Here is a 17,079-nt window from a genome sequence, read left to right on the forward strand (position 1 = left end):
AAGTGGTAAGCAAGAGAAGGGTGGGCCCAGATTCAAATCCATTCCCAATTATGCAGTCTCAATGTGTGGTACAAATAACAGCCTCTCAGCCCAAACTATCTCTTTTCAGTTTCGCTGGCTTCCAACTACTCATATTTATGATGGGATACCACCAATCAAGTTGGACCTCCTGATGTACCTTAATTGTCCATCCTGAATTCTTTAATGCTCGGTCAGGGCCTTCCCATGCTAACCTAATATAGGAAAAAGAGAAAAGAACATGTAGCTCAAAACACAGAAGGAAATGTTTGCATATGGCAAAAGTTTTAATGAGAAATTCCACTATTAAACGAAATCCCTAGAAACAAAATGGAGTATGGTTACTTAAGTTTCCAGTAGAAGAGAATATATGTAACTCAGGGTGGAAAGGGAGAATACTTGGTTCTCTCTGAGCTTGGTTGTTTTCTTGCAGCCATTTCTTTACCCAGTTGGGCAATATCGTTAGTTAGCTACATGTTTTTTGTTTACATTTGTATGCTGATAATTTACCATTTCCTTTATTGAGAAAAAGGGATTATAGGAAAAAAAAGTTTCCCTTTCTCTGTCACAAACACAGGAGATTCCAAATAAAAACAGTAATCAGCCTGTTTCAAGATTCTCTTAGGTATAATAGGGTGAGAGGGAATTCAGGTTTTCAAGATTCTGTTTTAATTAATAATTAATCAATTGATAAATAAATTAACAATAACTTTAATAATAGAATTCCAATAGTTGTTCTGAGATCTGTTTCTTTCCTGGCCTGATCACTCTCGAAAGAAAAGTACCTGTTTAGAATTTATTGAAGAAAGGATAGTTAGAGAAAGATTGTGTGTGTCCTCTGCTTGAATGATGTTAGTTAGGCAGGATTCTCTCACCATTTCTTTTTCTCCTCAGCACTATACTGTCTTACAGTATAAGGATGCTGTTTTGAGAAGCTAGTCTGACTTTGCCCAGTCAGGCAAAATGCTTCTTCTCTGATATCCTGCGTTTAATCAGCAAGCCAGAAAATTACAAAGTGGCTGGTTAGAAAAGGTTTTCAACATGGTTAAGGATTTTATTTGGAAAAGATGATTTTCATCTTTCAAGCATAGAGGATTTATCATATTCTTTGAAGAAATACTGTTGTGTCATGTCAGAATCAGTTTATCACATTATCTTACACAATAGTTATTATGGAAGAAAATTAGAGAAAGAACTAGTATATATGTTGCCTAGAGGTCTTGGAGGAAAGATGTGATATAAATATGACAAGCAAATGAATTAAATGACTGCTTAGATATCTATAAAGCTATCATAGTGGAATGTCCACAATTGTATATTTTCTTGCTGTTATCGATAACAGTTATAGAACCCTAGATGTTCCATGTCTACTTTTTAAAACTGTTTTAATGAACAATTTTGTACATTTGACAAATTTCATTACTTTTGCTCCACACAAACATTATTCTGGGTTCTATCATACATACATACATACATACATCTATATCTATCTATCTATCTATCTATCTATCTATCTATCTATCTATCTATCTATCTATCTATCTATCTATCTATCATCTATCTATCTCATCTATCTATCTATCTATCTATCTATCTATCTATCTATCTATCTATCTATCATCTATCTATCTATCTATCTATCTATCTATCTATCTATCTATCTCTATCTGTCTATCATCTATCTATCATCTATCTATCTATCTGTCTGTCTGTCTGTCTGTCTGTCTGTCTATCTATCTATCTAATCACTTTGGTGCCATTCATTTGGAACAATTTTTGCTAAATTTGCAAGGATACATTTTTAATGGTGAAAGCAACTGGCTTGTTTATAACAATTAAAAAGTAATAACATTGAATCTAATTTTATGTAACTCACAGTTTTTTTTCTATCCTGCCTTTTTATACTTGAAAGATGTTTCAAAATTTGAGGGCCTGGAAAACAGAGTTATAACAAAAGAAATAATCAAAAACATTGGTGAACCTAGAAATTATGGTATGACAGATGAAGAAAAGGAAGAATTTGAACGGAAACTAGCAGAAGAACGCCTTGCAAGAGAAGCTAAAGAAAAAGCGGACTTGGAAAAACAGGAGTTAGAAGAAAGGGCTAAGAAAATAGCAAACTGGGAAGAATGGGTAAGTTAATCCTAAATATAAGAAAATTTTAGCATATTTACATATCTCTTACCAAAGGAAGTGGAAAGATAAAAAAATTATCTTTCAGAAAGCACTATACAGGTAGTCCTTGACTTACAAGAGTTCATTTAGTGACCGTACAAAGTTACAACACTGAAAAAAGTTATTTATGACAATTTTTACACTTATGTGTTGCAGCATCTCCCTGGTCACATGATCAAGATTCAGATGCTTGGTTAGAATGTATGACACCCTGGTGCCACACTGTTCACATAAATATAGGTATATGTACAATAAAATAAAATTTTAAATTTTTTTTAAAAAATTGAAAAAGATTCAGATACTTGGCAATTGATTCATATTTATGATGGTTGCAATGTCCTGGGTCATGTGATCAACTTTTGCAATCTTTTGGCAAGCAAAGTCAATGGGAAAGTCAGATTCACTTAACAACTGTGTCACTAACTTAACAATCGTGTCATAAAATGAAGCAAAGCTCACTTAACAAATGCCTCACTTAGCAACATAAATATTGGCCTCAATTGTGGTTGTGAGTTGAGGACTATCTGGATCTGATTTTTCTGTTTAGTTTGTTTGGAAGCAAATGCTGCTAAGAGTTTTAAATATTTTATATTGAAACTCTTAATAAATATTCTCAGCAGCAGTGATAAAGATGAATTGAGCACAGCTAAAAAGAGTTGGATATTACCATTGAGTTCACCCCAGTCCTAAGTGGCAGGAACTCACCCTGAAGCACCCCAGACAAACGATTGTCCAACCTTTACTTCAAACATTTAGTGAACAAGTACCCAGCATTTCCTTGCAATAGATTTAATTGTACAACTGCTCTGTTAGGAAATTTCACCAATTTTTTTTCATGAAAGTTAATTCATTGTTTTATGTATGTCTCCTGCGATAGAGTAAAATGTTCTTTTTATGACATTAAATACATGTGTTCTTTGACAGCACATTAAAATGTGGTCAAAGAACAGTGCCAAGTTACCTTTTGTTAACCATGCTCCCTATGTGACTTAGTTTCCTTATTTGACATTCTTTTAGGTCTTCTTTTCTAAAGTCTTAACATCTTAACATCTCCAGAGCTTCTCTTCACAGGACTTAATTTCCAGTCCCCTGATAATCTTTCTTGATTTTCTCTGAACTTTCCCCACTTTCTTGGGGAATGTGCCTTCTAGGGAGGAGCAAAATTGGATGCAATACTCAAGTGGGTCTAACATACACTAGACGTATCCCTTCCTTTGATTTGGAAATTAATTTCTGTAAATGCAGCCTAAAGTTGCATTAATATTACACTGCTGACTTATATACAGTTTGTAATCAACAATGATTAAATCTTTTTCACATAAACTACTGCCAAGTATAACCGGTTCTATATATCTAGATCTGAATTCTTTTTTTAAAAATACAAATAGCTTAGCGTTTTATGTTAATGTTTCAGCACATTTCTTTGAATTTTATTTTTGTATATTACATTATCTCATCTGCAAATCTGATTAAGACTCATGTTATCTCTTCCTGCAACTCAAATATTGAGACATATCGGGCCAAGAAATGAATCTTTTAACATCCCATTTGAAACCTCACTTCAATGTAATGAGGAATTTTGTGATTAGTGTTCTTTGTGTAGTTTTCATACCTGCTATTTCATTTTAATCATTATGCCAGCACACATGTGCTAATCAAGGTATTATGGAGTACTTTTAAAAATTCTTTTGCTAGTATCAAAGTAGCAAAATAGTATCAAATTTTCTATTTAGAGCATTCTCACTAATTACTATGGAAGTTAATTAAAAAGAGAGATGCAATTAGTGGGCAAACCTATATCTTTGCCAGTCCAAGCTGGCCCCTGATAATCATTGCTTTTTAAAAAAATATTTGAAAATCTCTAGAATCTTCACTCATATTGATGTAATATTCCCATATTTATATTATCTTCCAGACCTTTTGAAAACAGGACATTTGCCCTCAAATCATTCAACAGTTTGCCTGTTCTCAAAAATTGAAAAATTAATATATAAATATTTAGCCAGACTTTCAGCAAATTCCTTCAGTACTTTAAAATTCAGTTCATTCAACTTTTAACTTATTTCAAAGGTTGATGTAATAGGAAGGAGGAATTTCCTTGAAGAATAGGAAGAGACACAACCCAAACAATGGTCAGATGAAAGAAATTTGAGTTTGTACCAGATGTGTAGCCTAAGTAAACATCTTAGACAAGATTCTCCCTAGTTCTCATGAAGATTAAGGGAGGGAGATGGGAAGTGCATTCAATTTTCGACGGCACGGAATAAAATACCATCAGTATGCGGACGATACACAGTTGTATCTGTCCACCCCGTGCCAACTCAGTGAAGCGGTTGACGTGATGTGCCAGGGCCTCGAGGCTGTTAGGGACTGGATGGGGGTTAACAAGCTTGTACTCAACCCAGATAAGACCGAGTGGCTGGTGTGCTTCCCTCCTACTAATTGGCCAAGTGTTCCATCTCTCAGGCTGGGGGGTCAAACAGTATGCCCCTCAGACAGGGTTCGCAATTTGGGAGTCCTCCTGGACCCACAGCTGACTTTTGAACACCACTTGTCGGCTGTGACCAGGGGGGCATTTGCACAGGTTCGCCTGGTGCACCAGTTGCGTCCCTACCTGAACCGGGAGGCTCTCACAACAGTCACTCGTGCCCTTGTGACCTCTAGACTGGACTACTGCAACGTGCTCTACATGGGGCAGCCCTTGAAGAGCATTCGGCGACTTCAGCTTGTCCAGAATGCAGCCGCGCGAGTGATCGTGGGTGCGCCTCGGTACACCCACGTAACACCTATCCTCCGCGAGCTGCACTGGCTGCCTATTGGTCTCTGGATACGCTTCAAGGCGCTAGTCGTCACTTATACAGCCCTTCATGGTATTGGACCTGGCTACTTGAGAGACCGCCTGCTGCCAATTACCTCCACTAGACCGATTAGATCCCACAGATTAGGCCTCCTCCGAATTCCATCCGCCGGTCAGTGTCGACTGGCGACTACTCGGAGGAGAGCCTTCTCTGTGGCTGCTCTGACCCCCTGGAACGAACTCCCTGTGGAGATTCGAACCCTCACCACCCTCCAGGCCTTCCGCAAAGCCCTTAAAACCTGGCTGTTCCGACAGGCCTGGGGCTAAAGAACTGTTGCCCCCGTCTCGAATTGGTATGACTGTTGTGTTTTAATTATGTATTGTTGTTTATGTCGTTTTAAATTCTTGTTTGTATCCCCCTTCCCTAGTTGAGTTGTGAGCCGCCCTGAGTCCCCTTCGGGGGGAAAGGGCGGCATATAAATAAAATCAACATCAACATCAATTTTGCAATATTTTGTTACTATAAACTTGATTTTCTAGTCTGCCTTAGAGAACTGACAAATGTGCATTACCTAGTTGTCCCATGACTAGAAAGAGACAGCAAACAATTTTTGAGAACAGGAATAGACATGTCAATTTTACCTCCTATTATAATCTCTATCCCTCTGCGCAAATCTTGCTATAGTCTTTATTTTATGTCATCTTACTTAGTATTACCTATTTCTGCTAGAGCACTACTAAATCTGATCCTAATTAACAGAAAGGAACCAGTTGAAGAGAGTAAAGTAGTGATAATTTTACAGGTAACAAAAACACATTCTTGAGATTCAAGACATTATATAAAAGGAAATTGGGATATAGTCATATAGGCACAATACATTTTATGACATCCAATTTCAACAATCTTACTGAACTACTAGACAGAATCCCCTGGAAAAAACATTCAAGTCAAAAGGAGCATAAGAGGATGGGAATTTTGAGAAATAAATGAGAAGTTTAATCATACACTATTCCACTGAGAATTAAGCAAGGGGATATCTTAAGAAGACACTTTGAATGGAGAACGACCCTTTTAGAAGTCCTTGATGGTCTCTGAATTTGCTTGTTTTCTTGCAGACATTTCATTACCCTAACTAGATAATATCATCAGTGCTAGTAAGGAGTGCTGTTTGCTATAAGTTTATATTCTGTTATCTTGCCTGTCTGTGTGGGTGTGAATGGTCTTAGGGGTTCTTTGTTTTGGCTGTTTACTAATGGCTCTTTGGCAGTTTCTTGATTGGGGTATTGCTTACTTGATTGTTAATCTGAAATTGACCTTGGAGTTAATCTATGCTGATCTGAGTGTTGATTACTTAGTAAAAGGACCTTTTACCATTTGATGCATAAGTAATGGAAGATTGGTGACTCACCAAGATAAGAGCAAGTAGCTAATCCTGTAGAAATTCAGACATACTGGAATAGCAAAGGACTGGTTTTTATAAGGGAAACATCAATAAAAAGGAATTTTTAGCTCTTGTCAAAATTAAGGGTTATGGGAAGGATGGATAGTAACATATTGAAAAGGATTGATAGTAACACATTACAAAAAGTAGACAGAAATCTTCAATTCCTGCTTTGCTTCTATTTCCCCTCCCCAAACAAAACAGTTTTCAATCAACCAAATCAGAACATTTTCCATGAGAGTAGCAATCCCAGACAAGTAGTAGTTAGGAAGCAGTTGAATAATACAAATGGATTTTAAATCTTTATAACCAGATTTAACTATAACTGGTAAATGACCAAATGAAGGTATACTTCAGCAACAAATAAATACTTTTTAATATTAAATAAAAATAGATTGTATAAAATCCAATAGTTTAGCCAAAAGAGGAAGGTGCCACATTTCCCTCTAATGCTCTAAATGTCAATATTTATTTCCATGACATTTTTTATCTCCCACTTTCCTATATCTCTTATATCCCATTTACCTCCTATATCTCTTAACACCAAACAATAACCAAGCAGCACTCCAGATCCTGTTGAGAAAGCTTCTGATAACTGTTCTGTAGAAACTGAGAGTAGAAAGTTTCACTCAATGGAAATAAGTTTTTGTAACAAAAAGTATTGAGAAATCCAGCATTTGTCTATAAGCATGACAAAAACAGAAAACTTAAAGGAGGTGTGATTTTTTTTGTATTTATTTTTGGATATGGAGATTTCCTTCCCTCAGAACCTTCTATGGCAGTACTGTCAAACTTGCGGCCTGCAGGCTGGATGCATCACACCCTGGCCACAGCCATGGCTGGTTTAGCAAAGGGGGGAAAAGTCCAAATATGATACCACATGACACGACATTTGGCACCCCTGTTCTATGGTATTAATAGTAAGAGTCACTAGAGTGCGTTCCGTTCCTTACTGTAAGGTCATCAGAGACTTCTAGGCATCATGTAACTTTTATAACTAGAGGCATTTGCAGGAAAGGCTATAGGGGCATATGATGAAAGCAGCCCTGCATCATCATTATCTTACTGGCACATTTCCACATGCATCATGATGTTATCATTTGGGCTATATTTTGACAAAAGTTTGCATATTGTGAATGTTGTTGATGATAATTTACAAATATGCAAGTTGAGCATACTTTGGCCTGAAATGAATTAACAAAACTAGATATACTGTTTTAGTGATAAATTATCTGTGTTAGCTTGACATGCTGGTAAGAAACAATAAATAGATTTAAGAAAGGAACATGGCTCACTCATACTGTAATAGCTATTGCAGTTACAGCTATTGTTAATTAATATACTGTAGATACATTGAACTTTGGACAAATCACCTCCATGTTTCTTGTGTTAAAATTTGTGATGTGAAGTCTTTATGCATTCAAAAATTAATAAAATAATACTAAATCAAGATTAAAAATGAATGAATGGAAACTTCTGCATAAGAGAATTGCTTCTAGCCCTTTAGATGATTTCCACTTTCATATTAGGATAAACAGTGTGGATTTGATACCAAACATAATTGTTGCTATGTACTTTTCATAATGTCATTACTGTTTGTTACATTTGATCTTTTTGTTGAGTCTTTGTATCTGAAGAAATAAATTCTTGCAGCATTTTCATTCCTAGTGGGAGGTCTGAAATATGATGTCCGCTGGGGGTTTTGGGGAAATAAATTTACACCGGGCAATTACATGACATTTTTTTGGGTCACCTGATATCGCAATCATGATTGGCATCACTTCCATTGCTTTAAAAATAAGGTAAAGGTTCCTCTCGCATATATATGCTAGTCGTTTCTGACTCTAGGGGCAGTGCTCATCTGTTTCAAAGCCAAAGAGCCAGCACTGTCCGAAGACGTCTCCATGGTCATGTAGGTAGGTAGGTAGTTTTATTTATATGCCGCCCTTTTCCCTCGGGGGACTCAGGGCGGCTTACAGTTCAAAAGGAAGGGAGGACATACAAATTAAACACATGAGACAGTACATCGTTAAAAAACACAACATTCATACAATTCGGGTGGGTTGAGGTCTTTAGTCCCAGGCCTTAAACCTCATGTGTCCTTAAACCCAGAAGGCACATGGAATGCAATGTTACCGTCCCACCAAAGGTGGTTCCTATTTTTCTAATTGCATTTTTACGTGTTTCAAACTGCTAGGTTAGCAGAAGCTGGGAGATGTAACAGGAGCTCACTCCGTTTTGTGGCACTAAGGATTCGAACTGCCGAACTGGTGACCTTTCTTATCAACAAACTCAAGAGTCTTAGCCATTGAGCCATTGCGCCCCCCTACCGAGTATACATGCATGTATATCTGAAACATGCCCAGCTGGTTAATATATGATTTATATAGAAAGATACATACGGGAAACATCACCATAGACATTTTCTCTTGGGCATATGCATGATATATGCTGTAGCCTATGCAAACTTCGCTACATTTTAATAACGAGTGGATGTAGAATTCACCAGACTAAAGTCAGGTATATGATCTGAAAATAGGTTTTAAAAAATCATTTTTTAAAAATATGATTGCTCTAGACTTTATTATGTTTAAATGCAATTTAATTGTCTGTGTTTAGAATAAGCGTTTAGAAGACGTGAAGCGGCAAGAACAAGAACTTCTGGAAACCCAATCAATTCCACTGAGAAACTACTTAATGAAGCATGTGATGCCAACACTTATGCAAGGCTTGAATCAATGTTGCATGGTTAGGCCAGATGACCCGGTTGACTTTCTGGTAAGGAAATATCTATCTGTCCATCCCATCCATCCATCTGTCTATCCATCCCTATATAGGAGACAGAAATAGTGTTATTACTTATTTGTAAACCTTAGTTATTTATTTATTATAAATTTATTATAGATCTAGTTGCAGCAATACTGGAAAGTGTTACTATAACTTTATAAGACACCTACAATAAATCTATCAGTTACTCTATACAATCTACAATGCCCTTAGCAAAATTCCTTCAAAAAAGGCTTGTTTTTTGAAGCTGTATTTTACCCGGTGTAGAAAAAAAAACCAAAAAAAACCAAAACATGTTGTATATCTAACTCAACAATACCCCATAAGATTTTCTAATGTGGCCTCTTATTTCTATTCATCATGCTAAAGATAATACATCTGCTGTTAACCTATAAGCTAACCATCAGGGATAGTTATAAGCATTTTTATACAGTCCTAAAAACAGACATTTGGTTGATTTTAGCTCTAAAGTCAGTCTTATTGGTATGCATAGAATATTGTTTCTCTTGTAGCAACATATTTTCCTCCCAGGTTTTACTATACACTTCTATTTGTAACTATCTTCTACCATGGATAGTGCAGTCCTATCTATTTAAAATTACATTCCCCCGTGTAAATGATTGTTTACTTCCAGGTACATATGGATAAGATTTCTATTTGGGGACATCAAATGAGAAGACATTAGCATATATAAAACAATGAAACATCGTAACACACACTGGGCACATTATCAGTAAAAAAATGTGGGGTAGGGCTGAGACAAAATATTTAGTCTAATTTAGTTTATTAGGTGATCAACATAGAATGACAAGGGAAGGGGAACAAGTTTATTCAGTTGACATACAGTTTACAAATATTTCAAGAAAATTTAAAACATTAATTTGCATAACAATAAACCTTATCTTTCAGGGTATAACCACAGGTTATCTTGTTTTGAGATAGATCCTCCTTGGTGTAATTTTATGGAGGTAGCTTTGGTTTGGATTTTGATTTTAATTAATAGGTCATTTCAATATGGTGGGTGATTTGGCTAATGCAAGTTTTCATCTGATTAATAGAACCTGAGTTCAACAATTTTCCAATATGCTCTCTGTCTCTGTTGATTACATTCTTCCTTGATTTGGATTCCAGATATACTGTACGTTCTCTTCCACATCTGAGGCACACTTTCATAATGGCATTGCTTCTAGCAGGAATTGTACTGTGAATTCCAAGCAGATGCTGCTATTATAGCTTTGGTTCAAGATACTATCTAATCCTTCACCAATACCAGGGTTATCTAATAATAATTCAGGCCACTTGTATTAATTTTAGGAAATGCAATGCTCTCTTTAACCTAGAGAAACTGAACATATCTTTTTACATGGATTTTTTTTAATCAACAGGCAGAATATCTCTTCAAGAATAATCCGGAATTTGACTAAGAAGTCTAAAAAGTTGCCCTGTTATGTCTTGTTAAATTTAATGTTAATGATTGTTGTGTAATACTGTTGTAAAATATACATTCACTAATTTACTTTTTTTAAAAAAAATAGAAATCTAAAGTTTGAAGATATAGATATGTACATTTATCTAAAATGAATGAAAATTTATAGAATATCTCGTAAATTGCAGAATATTCCTTGAACACATTTAAAGAAAAAGCTTCAAAATTATTGTTCTTAGAAAAGTAACTATGGGTTATCAAATTTATGACAACCTGTACTTAAGCTATGCAGTAAAGGAAAAGAAGAATATTGGTACTTGTTCAGTTATATCAAAAGTCCTTTTACAATGCAGCCATATGGAGGCAATAGACAATCCCTGCAGCCTGAAACAACTGATGGTCAGGAGGCTGATCCAACTGACAATCAGCTGCTTGTGCTAATCAGGCTATGCTGAAGCTGAAGCAGAAGCAGGCTGTTTGCTGCAAGGAGGCAAATTGCTGGGAGACAGAAACCAAAGGGTGGGGATCGGCAGGTGGGTGTGGCTACATTTGGTGTATATGACACACCCAAATTTTCACCCTCTTTTAGGGGGAAAAAGTGCATCTTATATTCTGAAAAATACGGTATATTGTTATTGCTTGTGAAGTGAAAGCTACTAAGTGTGCTTCAATGATTGAATTTTTGATTGTTAATGGAATGTTCCCCCACTCCCCTTGTGAAATTCACCACCAAATACAGGATTTTTTTGGGTGATAACTGTGTTGATGTGAGTACTGAGTAGCTGGGCAAAAAAAAAGTGAAACAATGAAAAAAAAGAGTTGATTTATAATATCAAAAACAAAGTGGACAACCTATCACAGCAACTGAGGACTTTCACATGGGAAAGTTTGTTGAACTGATTAAGGACAATTGATAAAATCAAAGAAAATTGCTGTCAAGTTTGGCTTTTCACAGGAATGTGTGGATAGTATTAATATTTTTCAGTACTGTCAGCCCTCTATTGTCAAAACCCAAGTTTTGGCAGGAAATGCTTACAGGCAACCCTCGCTTACTGACCATTCATTTAGCAACTATTTGAAGCTACAATGGCGCTATACAAGGACACTTACAATTAATGTTCAAAGTTCCCATGGTCACAGGATCACAATCTGGATTCTTGGTAACCAGCTCACAGATTTACAACAGTTGCTGCATCCAGCAGTCATGTGATCACCATTCCTTACCTTCTCACAAGCAAAGATAATGGGGAAACTGAGAGAGGTCACGTCACTCTGTTGAGCTGCTTGCACTCTTCCCCTGACTAGCAGCACCCATTCCTGGCAGCACTACACTTGCGTTGTGGTTTACCTGCCTGCTGGCTAGGTACAAGCAGCCTAGAACTCACTTTATGATGGAAATGGGGCATGCCACTTAATGATTGTTGTCATTAAGTGATGTGGTCACATGACATCATGCTTTAAACTGCATCACTTGATGAAATTTCAATCCTAATTTTTGTCATTAACTGCCTGTAGATGTTTGTTGGCCTGCAGATAACATTTATTCACATGATCTAAATCTGGAAAAACTACCATCCAAAGTGTTACTTTTTAACAATACTGAAACAACAATCTGAAGGAAAGAAATGCTGCTGCATTTTGACAACACCAGGACTCAATTCTAATGACATGTTAGATTTCACTTTCTTAACCCTGTCTGTCATCCTAGGAGTCATGTGATTTCCACCTTTTCTTCTAGCCAAAAGAATACTTTAGTAAACATGTTTTATTCAAATGTAGAGATAAAAACAACACTCAGCATCTGGTTGAAGAGATAAAAGCATGCATTTCTTTCATGATGGTCTTAAGAATGGTAACCATTACTGTATGTGGAGAAATAAACACAGGTGACAAAAGGTCTGTAGTTTCATTTCAATTATTAAATAACCCTATTTAAACAAGTTATGGAGGTGGAAGCATTACATTACTTCATTATGTATTCTTAGTCACTAATGGAGAAATGCCCTTAGCCTTCACTGCCTTTAACATTGATTGATAAAGTGCTATTGGGAAGCTCACAAAAATGTAGTGGGTCACCTATTAGCCCCTGAATCTGGAAACAAAAATGATGCAGATGGCCCACCCATCTCACACCAATAACTCCAGACAGTGTGCACAGATTAAAACAACTGTTATCAGCCATAACCCCCATAAACCAATTGGGAACCTGTGCTGCTCATTGAGCAATAGTGCTACATGAATGTATTGAGAAAAGCCAAAAACTGATCATGCAGATACATTTTAGATAGCTACTCTTCAAGGGTAGCCTCAAGCAGAATGTGTTAAAGTAATCCAAATGTAATCACTTTATTAGCATTATGACTATGACATGAGTCACTAAGAACAAAGTTCAGGAATGGGTGCAATTGGTGCTCAAGGCAAACCTGTGCAAAGACCCCTCCGGCCATGGCTGCCATCTACTCATCAAGCAGAAACCTGAGTCCAGGAGGACTCCCAGATTGCGCACACTGACTGGCGAAGTGCACCCCCCCCCCCGCCAGAATTAAATGTGGGAAATTTCTGGTGTCAGGAAGGAGGATTAATATCCATAGCCAATCAGTCTGGCCAACGTTTTGAGCTAGTGTGCATTTCTCCACATCCTGACCCCAACAGCTTCCAGGTGCAAACAAAAGGACCTCAATGGCATCAATTGATCCTGGCTGGAGATACTGATAATACCACACCCACATGAACAAATGACTTCATTAGCTGCTTAATTTAGATGTTAAATAGGAGTGCCAAGATAGTAGTCCTCCTACCAACATTAAATGGACTGAAATCCAAACAAAGGAGGAAACCCACTATAACAAAGTGCCTCCCAATTCTTTAACATGGGCCAGAATGATTCCATGATCGATGCTATCAAAGGTGACAGAGAAATCAAGGAAGACAGGATGGACTCTACCACCATATTGGGTCTCTCAGAGATAATCCTCATTTTCAATGCTGTCTCAGTTTATAACCAAGAACAATTCAGATAATTTGCCTCTTCCGGAACTGTATACCATCCACCTTCTCAGCTGGAGATTGGATGAAAATTGTCCAGATCCATTCAGTACAAAAGTGGTCACAGCAATCGTCTGTTCATTGGGGTCAGGGCGCAAGACATATGTCTCCTTCAAGGTATACAGAACCACCCCCTTCTGCAGATAAACATTCATTGTTACCTGACCCAATCATCACTTCCCAGATTTCAGTAGGTGATAGAAATCTAAAATACAGGAAACTGAACTCACTGACAACACTGTTGACTTCATCAGTGATGACTGGCTTGAACTCTTCCAGGATAATTGGGCCAAATTTTACCTTAAGCAACTCCAATAGACTATAAAGCCAGATTTTGAATCCAAGTGACTTCATACAACAGATGGCTAGAATGATTCTTATAAGGGGCCTGCAAGCATTCCTGTGAGCCATATGTATCACCCAAGAGGAGTAGAAGTCCACCACTTGGCACTCAGTAGACACAATAAAGGCAGAAAAATATTGTACTGCTCTTATTGTTCCATAGTAAACTGAGTGTTCAGTCAGGTTCACTCTTGATTCAAATCTGAAAACCTCATATAGTTTCCACTGATAAGACTATTTTTGGGGAATCTGTCTCATCAAAAATAAATAAAACTCGCATAACTTTCTAAATAAATAGGAATCACACTTTGGATAACAAAGTCCATTATTACGGTATGTGAGCTTTCACACTGTTTGATTATTAAAAATACCTCATCATGAAGTGGAATACTTTATGAATCAATCATGTATAATACAAATATTCTAGCATTTTCGGTGGTATGACCACCTTATTCAGATCAGACAATTATGATTTATATAAAGAGGATTTATATCTGAGGATTTTAAATTTCTTTCTTTGATAGTTTAAGATGTCTTTATAGTGTCAAAAATCTTAATTTCAAATATCAGCATTTTTGATGTGCTGCACTATTCAATACTTGTACTTAGAATGGCACAATTTGAATGGGTTCAGATTTACCTACAAAATAGAATTAAAAACATGCAACTCTCCTGCTACTACTGATCTACAGGACAGATCTCAGACTTTTTTACCAGTAGCTATGATGAGACTTTGAGACTCAGTCTTTCAAGCAGTATTTTTTCCAGTCTTCCCTAATGAACCATAAGACTTATACACCAAACATTCGGTTCTGCACTAATATTGAAATACAGCCTTTGGCACACATTTCAAATATGAGTGTATGCCTCTCTTACTCATTCTTTTATCCTATACTCGGGATAGAATGATGATGATGATGATGATATTATCCATTTAGTCGTCCAACTCTTGGCAATTCAATGGGCCAGGTCTCACCATATCTTCTGATCCCTCAGAATATTGTCAAATATATAAGTATTTCATTTGGGCATTATAGGCAATAATTATTAGACATTTTGATTTTTCTTAGAAAATCTTAGCTTTTGTATACTTAAATAGTCTGCTTTTATTCTTCTATTCGGGCAGCTTATGAATGAAATCTTCCCCTTCCTTAATGACACAAGACTGGGTTCAAATATGCTAAGCCATAAGCTTAGCTTTTTTGGTTTTTAACTTAGTATGTTGCATAAATACCTCTACTAGTATCTATTGTTTCCAATCCTAACTTATTCACAAACCATGGATAATAAAATAATGGCTCAAATATATATGAACCAAAGAAAAGAGGTAATTCACAAACGAAAAATTATACAACATTCTAAGGAAAAACAGATTACTATGAAGTGCAAGCTTTACCTCTAAGTGTAAATGGGAGATTTTTCTTTCAATCTCCTCCCGTCGCCCCTTTGACAAATCGTAAAGGAGAAAAGAATTACCCTATACATAAACATCTCTCCCAACACCAATCAAGACGACTAACTTCCGTGCCTTTCGGCGGCGCATGCTCAGTCAATGCAGGAACCATTATCATTAAATTTTAATTCGTTCCCACTTCAAACGCTCGAATCACCTTGGAGGACTACATTACCCACAAACCATTGTAAAGCGGCGACAGTCCAGCGCATTACCCGGAGCCCTCTTTCGTCACTTGACGCAGAGGGTTGGGAAACGCCGTTGCGTCAGCACGTTCTACTGGCCTCTGCACCGCGGCCCCTCCTTCTCCTTCCCATCTCCAGAACGTTGCTGTGGTAGCGCCTCGGCGCCATGTTAGGAGGCCGGAGGGGAAGAGGAAGAATTAGAAGCGGCGGCAGCAACAACAGCAGCAACTAGCAGGCCTAGTGAAAGGTTCTTCACCCTCTCTGAGAGGGCCCCAGCCAGGCCCATATCATGCTCACGGGGCCCGTTCTCCAGGGGCGGAAAGAGTGACTGTTCCGGAGAAGAAGAGACGGCGTTTAACCACAGCCGGAGAGACGATGCCGTTGTAAGTTGAGGGCCGCCAAAGGAGGGAGGGGGACTGTCTCGGGCATACTCGTGAGGCCTGGCAGGAGCCTTGGGAGGCAACCTGAGTGAGCGCTTCCGGGCCGTGGCGAGTTCGCGGCCATTTGCCCGGCCGGCCGGCTTTCTTCTCGTGTCCACATTTCAGGACCCCCTCCCCCGCTTTTTTTCTTTGCTGGTGAACTCACGCCGCCCGCCCCACCACGTTACTAGGCCGGACAGCGTCTTCCCTCAGCCGAATCTATTTCTTCTCGCCCAGAGATGGAATCGGGGCGGGGAGTCTTCATTGAATAGCTCCTTTTCCCCCCTTTCTCCTTCTTGCGACTTACGCCGAACAACTTTGGGAGTCGGGGGACGGCGTTTCCGAGTCCCTTGGCCGAGCCTCGGCAAAAGCCGTTCCCCGCGCCGTTGGTGGCATTCAAGTGGCGGGTTCCCCCCCCCCCCGCTCACGTGATGCCTAAAGCCTCTGTGGGGCCTGGCGGGAGGAGGAGGGCGTCTGGGTACACAAAGCTCTTGGGCGGCTTGGCTGGTCTGGTTCCGTGCATCCATGCTGCCTTGGCTGGAATCGGATGCTCGGTGCAACTCCGCGGGTGCTTGACACCATCGCGGCTGCTTAATGAAAGTTGCTCGCGGGTTACAACCCACCCGTCTCCCCTAATGCAAGAGGCGTTCAGCAAGGGAGATTTTAATTTGATCTCCTTTAAGGAACGTTCGCGTGCAGCTTTTCCTGTCATGAATTGTATGTGGACTTGAAGAAGGGTGAACTTATTCCTTGCCCATCCTCTTTTTCTCGCTTACTTCTGTTTGTCATTGGCTTAGTATGCCCCCCTCCCCCCGGCCCGTTGTGATGTCCATAATGTTTTGGTACGTTCAAGAATATTAAGATTTGAAAGCACAACAGCTTAAATGAGTTGATGGATGTGGGAATTTTCTTTTTTTTAAAAGGTAGTTTCCAAGCATGAAACTTTTGCATTCTAATTGTATTACTGAATCATATAGGATTACTTTGCTA

The 17,079-nt window shown here is 38.2% G+C and overlaps 2 protein-coding genes across 2 annotated transcripts in view; both read left to right on the forward strand.

Moving 5' to 3' along the window:
* Positions 1–13,345, forward strand: part of AK7 (adenylate kinase 7) — a 38,207-nt gene extending 24,862 nt beyond the window's left edge. Inside the window, exons 16-18 of the mRNA XM_032233894.1 lie at positions 1,931–2,151; positions 9,052–9,210; positions 10,605–13,345. Coding sequence (XP_032089785.1) covers positions 1,931–2,151; positions 9,052–9,210; positions 10,605–10,643 — 419 coding nt within the window. The 3' untranslated portion in view covers positions 10,644–13,345. The remainder of the gene's footprint in view (positions 1–1,930; positions 2,152–9,051; positions 9,211–10,604) is intronic.
* Positions 13,346–15,706: 2,361 nt separating this feature from the next.
* The window catches only part of PAPOLA (poly(A) polymerase alpha), a 41,090-nt gene continuing 39,717 nt past the window's right edge, over positions 15,707–17,079 (forward strand). The window contains exon 1 of the mRNA XM_032233882.1: positions 15,707–16,053. Coding sequence (XP_032089773.1) covers positions 16,046–16,053 — 8 coding nt within the window. The 5' untranslated portion in view covers positions 15,707–16,045. The remainder of the gene's footprint in view (positions 16,054–17,079) is intronic.

Source organism: Thamnophis elegans, chromosome 1 (assembly GCF_009769535.1).
Source record: "Thamnophis elegans isolate rThaEle1 chromosome 1, rThaEle1.pri, whole genome shotgun sequence".
Classification (NCBI taxonomy): Eukaryota; Metazoa; Chordata; class Lepidosauria; order Squamata; family Colubridae; genus Thamnophis; species Thamnophis elegans.